The following is a 12,547-nucleotide window of genomic DNA, read 5'->3' on the forward strand; positions in this document are numbered from 1 at the left end:
ATCACTGGGTTGAGTTGAATTGACCCGCTTAGATTCGATCCATGTGGATTGACTCGTGACGGACTTGGATTGGTCCACAAATTAAGAAAGTTTATTTATTTATTTTAAAATTTAAAATTAAAATAGAAAAATTAATGAATTAGCAGGTTTGATCCATTTAAATTATAATTCAAATTTAAAAATTATAATTCAAATTTAAAACTTTTAATTTAATCAATTTAAATTATAATTTAAACTTAAAATTTTTAATATTTTTAATATTTTTTTATTTTTTAATAGGTCCATAAATTGCCTCGCCTAATCCACAGCCCATCTTGAATTGGATTGGGTTGGAGATTTCTCAATCTGTCAAGTTGGTGAGTTGGCCTACCCCACCCCGCCATATGATGGGTCCGCTATGAGTTTGATCCGCCCCATCATGGGTTGACCCATTTGACAGCTCTACCCTCCACCAAAGAATAAAAGACATTTATTAATTTGATTTTATTATTTATAGTTATAAAAATCAGAAAATATATAAATATATAAAATTAAAGCTGCATGCGCAATAAATTAAATTTGTTATGCGCGCAAATAGGGTTACTTAAGAAGTTTAGTGGATTAATTAAGTATAATCTCAGCACGAATCACAAGATATTTTTTTTCTAGTACGATGAAAGTCTTAGACATGGGCGTCTGAGAATTACTTGCTCATTCAAAATTATCTAATAGATAAATTAAAGAAGGTCATCCACTTTTAGAATTAATTATGGGATAATAATTTTTTCTGAATTCTATAAAATATTTGATACCCTAGAAGAGGATATGGAAAAAAATTTTAGAATCGATTAAATCGATGAAATATTCCATCACTAATCAATTGCTTTTCCCAAATAGCAACAGATTAGAAATCAATTATTCTTGTCGCTAAAAAATTAATCACTAATGTCATTTAACAACGAAATTAAATTACTATCATTAATATTAACTACGAAATTAAACTTTCATCATTAATATTAACTATGGAATAAAATCCACGAGATAAATTGCCCCCCTCGTGGCTTACCTCATCTTAATGAAAATCAAAAATTACCTGCCCCCCTCATGGCTCCGCCCCTGATGGAATTAAACTTCCATTGCTAATATCATAAATAAAATTTACTATTCCGTCTCAGTTCTAGTGATAAAAGTTTAATTTCTTCACTAATATTAGCGACGGATGTTTAAGTCAATCCGTCACTAATATTAACAACAGTAGTTTAATTCCGTCGCTAATCAACGATGGAATTAAAATAACAATCACTAATTAATAATGGATATTTAATATGTCACCGTGATTAGTGATGGATATTTAATATTCTATTACTAATTAGTGAAATTAGTGACGGAACAATAAATATTCATCGTTAAAGTTCTTAAAAATATTTTTCCTATTTACATTTATTTAACTAAACAACATATCATCGCAAACAATAGTTTTCACAATACATTCATATTCACAACACAACATATTTAATCCACATATTTACATCACAATCTAATTAACACAACACAAACAAACGATACAATTGTATCAAATCCACAACTCACATATCCCTAACTCATTCATAGATCCACATATACACAAACAACATAACATACGCTAAAAATGATACATTTCAAAACTAATTCAATAATTTTTCAATTTTAATCCCAACATAAATTCAATACAACAAAGATCCAATAAAAATGAATATCTCAAATTTAACTACTAACGTATGAATCTAATAAATCCAAATACATTATCAATGATAGTAAAACTTTCTAACGAATACATCAACTCTCACTCCAAAACTAACTAATAATGTCCAATTCTATAGAAAGTATAATAAGATAAATTATTAATAAAATAAAAAAATTACACCATTACAATTATGACTAATAAATTAAATTTAAACTAGATTGAACATTATAATAAAAAAAAGATTAGCTAGGCAATTATTTTACATATTTGAATGCTAGTTTAGATATCTGTTGATGGTGATATATAAAATATATCATTATCTACAATGTTCTTGAAAAGATGTAATGTAATTAGAGATGTGTCTATTATGAAAATTAATAAATCTAATTTGCATGTTCATGAGTGATAAATAAAAAAGTTAAATATCAACACACCTTTCAATCAACTACTGATCAATATCGTGAGGGGTCCTAAATCTCTTGAGAATCAAAACCATAGTATTTTGACTCATTCGAGCTATGAATTCTTATATTTCCTACCCAATCTGCTTGTGTCCCATTTGGGCTTGCCGAGACTCTTGAAATTTTTGCTATAATATGGAGGGTCGATTCTTCAATTCTTAGTTTTCTTGTTCTAAGGCTTTTACTCTAGTAGATGATCCTCTAGGATAACTTTTGGTCCTAGAGGGTCGGAAAGAACCAAAATTTCAGATTTGATTTTTTTTTTTTACAAAAAACTCTTTCCCTTTTTCGATTCATTCCCATCCAATCAAAAAAGTTTTTTTGATTGGAGTTGTTTTTTTTGTATAGATTTGTTTCTTTTTCTTGATGTTTTGAAAGAAAAAAAAAGATCTTTTTTTTTCAATTTTTTTATATTAATATTTATTTTTTTAGTCTTAGCTTTTTTTTCAAGTTTAGTACCAATATGTACATTTATCATATACGACTCTCACTTGAGACCTAAGATATGATTAGGCATTGTGATCATCATCGCCGCGATCATCGATTAGGCATTGTGATCATCATCGTCGCGATCATCATCGTCTCTATTAGTGTCACCTTCTATCAACTCGACATTAGATCCTCCAGCCGCTTCCTAGAATGATTTTTGATACACCCTTTAATACACTCTCTTAGGATATTATAATCACATAGACATATATAACTCTCTCAAATAGGATATTATGATCATCTAAATAATATAATGTAGGGGCATTAATTGGCTAGTAATGTACACCATTAGATTAGATTAAAGCGATTGCATCCATGTACTTGGGAGGAGACTGCCTATAAATAGCTCCCACTCAGTCACTTACGATTCATCCTCAAGAATAATAAGTTGAAATCATACCGCCTAGGTCACCAATATTGTATACAGGGTGAATAAAATTTGATTAAATTGAATTAACCGATCGAACGGATTGAATTTAAAATTTTGATTTGATTATTTCAGAAATCTATTATTTTAAAATAAAAATATCAATTATTTTAAATAATTCGGTTCAATTTCGATTTTAAAACTCCTAATTTGGTTAAATCGATATTATCAATCGAATCAAACCGAAACTACACCACAAACTGTAATATTGATTTTCAAAAATTGACATGAACACTTCAATTATTTATATTATTTGTTTTGCATCTTTTATTTTCTATTAAAGGTATTATTTTTTATGCTAAACATAATAACGATTATCCGATAGGCTAATTCGAATAGAGAATTTTCAATGAGGATATAAAAAATCATCACAAGGATTTTTTTTCTTGATTAAATTAAAAAATATTGACTCAAAAGATCATGTCCTAACATCAACTAAAAAAATTTTGAATAGTCATGAAAATCCTAACAATTAAAAAGACGAAAATAACCTTAATAAAAAAGATTAAAATTCTTCAAAAGCTCCAAATACCTTTAAACGATATTTTTTAAACTTACTGAATCGTTATGAGTTACACCATAACGAATGTACATCTCTGAACGAGTTTTGATTTGATATATTAAAAGTCTCGTGATTCAATCTGAATCAAAAATTATAATCTCACAAAATTAATTAATTTTTTATTAATTTTCCAACACCTTAAAGTTAATTTTCAAAAATCAATATGAAAAATCAACACAACTATGGTGTTGAAAATTTGATTAAAAAATTGACCAAACATATCATAACTCATTAGGAGCGCTTCAATTATTTATAATTTTTTAAATATATTTTTATTAAGATATTATTTTTTATCATTTAATTAAAAATATTATTTTTAATTCTCGTTCTGAGAATCTAATTCTTAAATTCATTTTAAGTCTTTCGGAGAACTTGTAATGCATGTGACTCAATAGATTCCCGATTATGTTGGTAGTCCGTAATTAACTATTAACTATGGAACGATCATGAATGACACTTAGTAGTACATCATGACCCTCAATTGATCGAAAAATCATTGATTGATTCCAGAATATTTTTAAACTCTTTAGCATCTCCAATTAAACATGACACATTCCTTTCACCATCTTATATGTATACTTGGATCAAGACATGATCTATGTGTGTCAGTTCCCATTAGGTTGACTATGTCACACCTAACCCAAGCTGTTTTTTTATCATATGGATTCAAGTTACTTGTACATGTGCCCCAAGAGTGTCGTATTATTGACATGTAATGCTTTGGTCAAAGATTTTTAGTAACAATCTTGACAAGCGGTCGCAGGGTATACGTCTCCTTTTTCAAAGAAGTGTGAATCCTCTATCGGCTATTCAAATACCTTTGGGCACTTTGACTTATACTCAATCATCTCGGATGCATACCTCTTTGGAGATGTTTGCTTAAGATGTCAAAGTATAAGTCTCCACGACCAAGGTGACTCGAATACCGTAAGTCAAAGGAAACTCGCACTTAAGCTGCACTAAGATCTTCATTGACATAAGTATAGAACCATATGAAGTCTCAAGGCAGGTCACTCCAATAAACTGATTATCTTTAATCAACATCCACATTCAACCCTCAATATCCAATGTCTCCAACCAACGAGATCAGCTGCTTGGCTAACTAAGGAGTTTAAACGTGCTAGTCTCGACAGAATCAATGACGTCTGTATTCATCAATTCCTCGACTATGGATGCTTTCAATACATTCATAATTGCATATGTAGAGATGCTCACTAGTTGTGATCCAATCACAAAATCTTTCATACTATGAATCATATTGCGGACATTCAATAATTGAGTTTAAGATTAAATCAAACACATATAGAATGTGTACTCAAATAGTGAATTGCTATTTATCTAATAAATAGTATAATCGTAAGATGATTGCTTTAGGACATCTCTCAAATCTAACACTTCTCTCATAGGCAGACTTTTGATCTCCATGACTTCGACATTATACATATCCCATCTGAATGTCTTAACTCGGGTACCTACTAACAATGCCAAAATGATCTAGCTGAGATTTGGGGTTGGGGCGATGTTGCTGTCTTTGCGAGTTATAGGGTTGTTAGGTAGTATATGATTCCTATTGGGTTAGCTTCTCATAAGGTTGGCTTACATTGGGTAGCCACCAACAAATCTCTGATATTGCAAAGGGGGGAGCGAAGGATTCTACAACGATCTGCATGCCTACAGATTACAAGGGGGTCAAGGGGACCTTGGTAGAATTCCTCTGATGTTCAAGTTAGATCTCTCACAAAAGTTGAAGGAAATAAGAGCTTATAGTAGATTGCGCACCTCCCAAAGGTGACCTTTGTAAAGAGGGAGAGAGGTGGTGAGAATACCTACCTCTCACTCCTCAGAGCACATCCCCATGTCCCTCGATCATGTCCCACTCTTTATCTTATGTTATCAGGTACAAAGGGTTCTAGTCTTATAAGCTCGACTATGTAGGCTGACCCCTTTAGTTGAGGAACCCATCTATAGTCTCCCAAGCCCCCATGCTAAGCTGAGTGGGTTCGACTATAAAGGTGACCCCTTATTGGATTAACATTCATCTTCCACGCTGACCCCTAGCTACTCCTCCCCTTATCACCCGTGAAGAAAGAGAGATAACTATCTATGAAGCAACTATTTAGTATAATCAAAACTCTCAAAGACTTTTGAAAGGCCCGGGCTTGGTGGAAATGACCTAAAATGAAGTTTTTTTTGAAATGCCATGAAGAAAAAGTCTCCGATGGGTTTAGGTTAAGGGTTAGCTTAAAAAACTAGTTTGTATCCTTGCAGTTAGGTTGGCCATTGAACAAAGGAATATTTTAGATATAAAATAGAATAAAAAAGGACCTTTTGAACATAACCCCACAAACAGAGACGGAGTTAAGTTGGGCTATACTGGGCTGTAGCCCAGCCCTATTTCCTGAAAATTTTTTAGGGTTTAGGTTTCTTCGTTCGTGACCCACGCGTGCAGAGTGCGCGAACTTCTCCACAGCGGCGTGACGGCGACGAGGAACTCCACGGACGCGACGGCGACGAATCTCAAATCAAGTAATTTTTTCGTTCTTCTCCTCTTTCCTCTCTTAGTTCTTACCGCGTCGGCGTCGTCCGCCAGTGCGAGCGCCGAGCGCGATCAAATCGCACGACCGCTGCCGGTCTGCCGCCGCTCACGCGACCACTTCCGGCCTGCCGCTCGTGCGGCAGCTGCCGGCCTGCCGCCGCTCGTGCTGCTGCTGCCGGCCTGCCCTGCGGTCTGTGGAACCTGCCGCCTGCCGCCACGACCGTTGCCCTGCTGCTGTCGCTTGCCGCCGCGGCCATGGCTCAGTGCAGAGGAAACTACTAGAGCAGTAGTAGTTCAGGTTCAAACAGATATAGCAATATGCAATTAACTGGTGCTTAATGTTTGAATTAATTTGCACTAATTATGTTTTAACTATTCATCCAACAAATTGATTTAAGTACTTATTTAGGTGGTTTATATCCTTGTCAAAGTAGAGATTAAATTAATGATGAAGTACGATAATGCCTTATTGTTTCTTTTACTGTTTTCTAAATAGGTTGATCAATCTCATGCTTAAACATGTACCAAGTCTACTTGTTTCATTCTTATCGTTATTTTTTCATTATCAGTGATAGGGAGGATGTAAAATGGGATTCATCAAGCTCTTGGATTTCTTTATTCCTGAATAGATTCTTGTTAGTTAACTACCTCATAATGATAAGGTTGGTGCATTATTGCCATAAAGGGATTTAATAGATTGCTGTGTCTAACTATCTTTCTTGATGCTTATTATTGATTATTCAATGGAATAACTTTATTCTTCCCCATGTGGCCATCTTTGATTATTCTCGTACTCATCTATCGTACTCATCTAACATTTATTGCCCTGCCGCTACCGTGCGGCCGCTGCCGCCGCGGCCTGCCGCCGCTACCTTGATTTATCTTTTTCACATATGATTCATTATACTTTTGGACCATTAATTAACTATTACTTGTTCATTTATATGACTGTTATTTTATTACTTATTTAGGGATATTACTTGAACTATTTCAAAATGGAACATCAATTTGCTACAAAGAAAGGAAAGATATCCTCTTTCTTTAAGAAGAGAGATCATCAAACCAGTGAAAACACTTCAATTTCTATCGTTCCGACAATGCAACATCAATCTAATGAAAGTCTTCCAATTTCAACCGTCCAAATTCCTACTATTTTCTCTCCTAGTAACGACCATCACTCATCTTCTACTTGTATTGAACGAGATCCAGGAAAAAGAAAACAGATATGTGAATATCATGTTAATGTACGAGATGAGATAAGACGTTCATATCTAAAGATGGGGCCTTATCAACCAGATATGTTGGAGTATCCAGCTACAAAATTTGAAAGTCAAAATCGTCGATTTCAGAAAAAATGGTTCCAGAAATTTCATTGGTTGGAGTATTCACCTTCAGATTGTTAGTGCAGGAAGCACTAGCAGGTCAAACCTGTGTTTTGATTATGGAACTAGGATCAAGTTAAGTATATGGTTTGGCTAACTGAGTTGAAATGAGATTGCAGAGAAACAGGTTAAGTCCTAGTAAGTCTAGGCAAGAAGACTTGGCAGAGTCAACGTGCACCAGGCAAGATCCGGACTTGGGTAGTTGCGGATGAAATGGACTTGGGTCAGGAGGACCAAGTTGCAGAGAAGAATGGACTGATCAGGAGGATCAGTTGCGTTCAAAGTCCTGGGGGGCAACGACAGAGCCGAGCAAAAAGTCCAACAGGTCAGGAGGACTGAGTTGGCATCAGGTAAATTCTCCCGAGGGGAGTGGGTGAGAACGCGTTCCTACGAGGAACAGTAGGCGCCGGTCTAACCCAGGATCTCACCGGAGATCCGAAGTTAAGACTCGAAGCCGGTTCGGTGAGCTGGCCGGTTCGTTAAATACTATGGTTTTCGAGCTAACTTATTTTGCAGGAAAGAAGGGCTCGACAAAAGTAACTCCGGCCGAAAATTCAAGTTTTCGGGTCTGGAGTCGACTCAGATAGGTTCTGGAGTCGACTCCAGCCCAATCAGCACAGAACCGGAAGTCAGCGAGTCAAAAGTCGCCGCCAGCGAAGCTGGAGTCGACTCAGACGGCGATCTGAGTCGACTCAGGTCAAGATTTTATCGTCTCCGCCGCCACCGCGACTGGAGTCGACTCAGAGCCAGGCCGGAGTCGACTCAGGAAGGATAAGCAGCGAAGCCGATAGACTTTTATCCGCCACGTCAGCTGGAGTCGACCCAGATGCCTATCTGAGTCGACTCAGGTCGTCTATATAAGGCAGACGCGAGCAGCCTTCGAGCAATTCATTCATTTCGCTCTCAAACGCCTTCCTCGTGTCCATTTAGCATCCGATCTTCGACGTTGGTGCCGAGACTACATCAAGCTACTTCAACGAGCACCGAGACGCCGAAATCATACTCCGGGGAGCGCGAAAAATTGGTAACCAAAAGATTGTATTGTCATTCTAATCATTTTACTGTAATCGAGTTTTCTGTAACCGGTTTTCGATATACTTGCTACCGCAAGGAGCAAGTATCTTAGTGGATTGCCCAAAGTAAACGGTCGAAGACCGTGGGCCTTGGAGTAGCAGCGTTGCGCTGTGAACCAAGTAAAAAACAAACGAGTCATTTACTTTCTGCACTAATTCTTTATTCTTGCAAATCGAGTTCTTGCTTACGCTTCCGCACGTAAAGTTTTATCGAATATCGAAAAGCGTTAAAATACGCTATTCACCCCCCCTCTAGCGTATTTACGATCAGTCTCTATCTTCATCTAATCGTGGAAATTTTCTTGAATTGATAAAGGCTTTTGCAAAAATGAATACAAAAATTGATGAAGTTGTACTTGAGAATGCTCCAAAAAATGCCCAATATACAGCTCCAGAAATTCAGAAAGAGATTTTACATATTATGGCCAATAGAGTACGAAAGATGGTTCGTGAAGAAGTTGGAGATAAATACTTTTGTATTCTTGTTGATGAAGCACGAGATATATCTAAACGAGAGCAAATGGCTATTATCCTGAGGTTTGTGAATAATCATGGAATTTTGACAGAAAGATTTTTTGCCATCAAAAGTGTTAGTGATACTACTTCATTGAATTTGAAAAATGAAATATCGAATGTTCTTGTTCATCATAATCTCCAGGTGAAAAAAATTAGAGGCCAAGGATATGATGGTGCTAGTAATATGCGGGGTGCATGGAATGGACTTCAGGCATTATTTCTCAATGATTGTCCTTATGCATATTATGTCCACTGTTTTGCTCATCGATTACAATTAACATTGGTTTCTGCAGCTAAGGATGTCAGTGTTATTTGGGAATTCTTTTCTCATTTGGATAATATTATCAATATTGTCACTTCTTCTACTAAGCGCATTGCTGAGTTACATGCTGCACAAAGAAATGAAATTGAGTATATGTTGGCAATTGGAGAATGTGATTCTGGAAGTGGGGCCAATCAGATTGGTAATTTACAACGAGCAGGAACTACTCGTTGGAGTTCTCACTATGACTCAGTAAAAAGTTTGATAGGTAAATACGCTGCAACTTGTAAAGTTTTTGAAGTTCTTAGTGACCATTCTCCAAATGGAAGAGCTAAGGCTGAAGTTCGTGGGATTTACAGAAATATGGCAAGCTTTGAATTTGTGTTCATTTTGCACTTAATGCATAAAATTCTGAGAACAACAGATACTCTTTGTCAGATTCTTCAAAGAAAATCTCAAGATATTTTGACTGCTATTACATTTGTCTCTACTACCAAAACTATCCTCCAAGATCTTAGAGAATGTGGATGGGAAGAATTTCTTAATGAAGTGAAAGTTTTTTGTTCAAGAAATGAAATTGATGTGCCCGACCTTAATTGTCCATATAAGATTGGTCGTTGCCGTCAGCAAATTACAGTTGAGCATCATTACCACTTTGATGTTTTTAATGCAGCAATAGATTTCATCTTGACTGAGTTAAATACTCAGTTCAATGAGTCATCAATGGAACTTCTTTCTCTTAGTACAGCTTTAGATCCGAAAAATTTATTTGAATCATTTAACAGTGATGATATTTGCAAGCTTGCAATAAAATTTTATCCTGAAGATTTCACAGAGCAAGACATTGTTACTTTGGAGTATGAATTGGTTCATTATAAACTTGATGTGATGAAGAATTTGAAGGTTTCTACACTTGTTGAGTTGTGTCAGCAATTGACTGAGAGTGAGCGATCAAAGGTTTATGTTATGTTGACCAGATTGATTCATCTTGTGTTAACGTTACCTGTTTCTACCGCTACTACTGAGCGAGCCTTTTCAGCAATGAAGCATGTGAAGACGTCACTTCGCAATAAAATGGAGGATGATTTTCTTGAAGATTGTTTGACACTTTATATTGAACGAGATTTAACTAAGGATATAGATGTAGATTCTATTATAGATGAATTTTATGTTTCAAAATCTCGTAGGGCACAACTTTGTTGAATGGTACAGTGTAAATGACTTTTTATTATTATATATATATATATATATGGATAATAATATATAATTCATTATATTAAGTCAAGCCCACCCCCTAACTCTAATTTCTGGATCCGTCCCTGTATATAAATACTCTTCTGTAAAAAAGATGGAATCCGTCACTTTAGCGGCCTCATACGATCGGCCTCACGACCATCTGTGAGGAGGTAAATCGAAAAACTACAGTTGGTCACGACGCAGAAGGGTATTGCCTGGCTTCGTCAAAATTCAAATCCTTGTCCTCTTCTGCAACTCTGCTACATCGTAACTAACTCAGCTATACTTCGGAAGCTCCATATAAATACTCGATTGTTCTCTCGTAGAAGCTTGGGCTTTTCAATCCTGATTTGAAGCCATTGTTCTCTCGTGGAAGCTTGGGCTTTTCAAACCTGATTTGAAGCCCTCAATTTGCTATCTGAATGTGATTGAATAAAAAAAGAAAAATCATCCTTGTTGTGGCAGTGTAGTGGTAAAAGATAAACGGTAAATTGGAGAAAACTCCCCAACTGCAAACTGGACTTTGTGATCAGTCCCCATCCAACTTTTTCTTTGCATGCACTCCCCAAATTTAGTTTCAACTCTCCCAATTCATGAATTTACAAGTCTACCCCTTCTCTCGCTTCAGTCTCCTTTTCTCCCCATTTTCTTAATAAAAAAAAAGACAGATAATCACCCTCCCTCTCCCCCTTTTCTTAATAAAAAAAGACAGATAATCACCCTCCCAGTCACTTACTGCTATGGCAACGCAGGTGTTCGTCGCGGCCGCCTCGCCGGACCTCCTCCTCCTCTCCTTACTCCACCCGCTCCGCGTCTTCCTCCGCTCGTAGAACATCACCCTCCCAGTCACTCACTGCTCCTCCTTCTGCGTGGCGCTCCATGGCACGCTTACGTACCTTCTCGCAGTTCGCCTCCGCCTTGGCATAGCTGGCGTGGCGGCAGCCATGGTGTGGACCAACCTCAACCTCCTTGTCTGCCTCCTCCTCTTCGTTCTTCTCTCTAGATCCTGCCGCGATACGTGTCCCGGTGGTGGAGTTGGCTTCCTCTCCGGCGAGTGCTTCCGCGGGTGGCCAGCGCTGCTCCGCCTTGCGGCGCCGTCTTGTGTCTCCGTCTGCCTCAAGTGGTGGTGGTACGGCTCGTGTGATCCTCCTCAACGGCCTGCTCGCGCACCCCCGCGATGCCGTGGCCTCCATGGGCATCCTCATCCAGACCACCTCCCTCGTCTACGTCTTCCCCAATGCGCTCAGCTCGGCGTCTCCACCCGCGTCGGCAACGTCCTAGGCGCCAACCGCCCGGCTAAGGCTCGCGCTGCCACTCCTGCCGCCCTCGCCGCAGCCCTCGGCCTCGCCGCCACCGCCTTCACCGCCTCCATGCGCCACCAGTGGGGACGCCTCTTCACCCGCGACCTCGAAATCCTCCACCTCACTACTCTCGCGCTCCCCATCGCCGGTCTCTGTGAGCTCGGCAACTGCCCACAGACGGGCCGGTTGCGGCGTCCTCCACGGCAGCGCCCGCCCGACCACCGGCACCAACATCAACCTTGGCTCCTTCTACTTGGTCGGCATGCCGGTGGCAATCCTCCTCAGCTTCGTCGGAAAAATGGGCTTGCCGGGGCTGTGGCTGGGACTCCTTTCGGCGCAGGCTACGTGTGCCACCCTCATGACCGGCGCCGTCGCCAAAACAAATTGGGCAAAGGAGGCAGAGCGCGCCAAACACTTAACCGACTTCTTCTTCTCCTCCTTCAATCATTCCAATTGCTAATTGCAATGACATAATTCCAATTACCCCAATAACTACTCTGTCTCCCATCTCCGTGGAAGCCGAGAAGACGAAGACCACCCCAACACTAGAAGACATTCGAGATCCTTCATTAATGGTGATCCAGAAATAGCTCCAGTCGA

The 12,547-nt window shown here is 38.2% G+C and overlaps 1 protein-coding gene and 1 pseudogene across 1 annotated transcript; both read left to right on the forward strand.

Annotated features, from left to right (window-relative positions):
• Positions 1-8,960: 8,960 nt before the first annotated feature.
• LOC141812134 (uncharacterized) lies at positions 8,961-10,613 on the forward strand. The gene has a single exon (XM_074700174.1). It carries the CDS (start codon positions 8,961-8,963, stop codon positions 10,611-10,613), a length of 1,653 nt encoding a protein of 550 aa, XP_074556275.1.
• Positions 10,614-11,386: 773 nt separating this feature from the next.
• The window catches only part of LOC141812135 (protein DETOXIFICATION 48-like), a 2,962-nt pseudogene continuing 1,801 nt past the window's right edge, over positions 11,387-12,547 (forward strand).

Source organism: Curcuma longa, chromosome 18 (genome assembly GCF_044706935.1).
Source record: "Curcuma longa cultivar G26 ecotype Majalengka, Jawa Barat chromosome 18, ITB_CL_G26_1.1, whole genome shotgun sequence".
Taxonomy (NCBI): Eukaryota; Viridiplantae; Streptophyta; class Magnoliopsida; order Zingiberales; family Zingiberaceae; genus Curcuma; species Curcuma longa.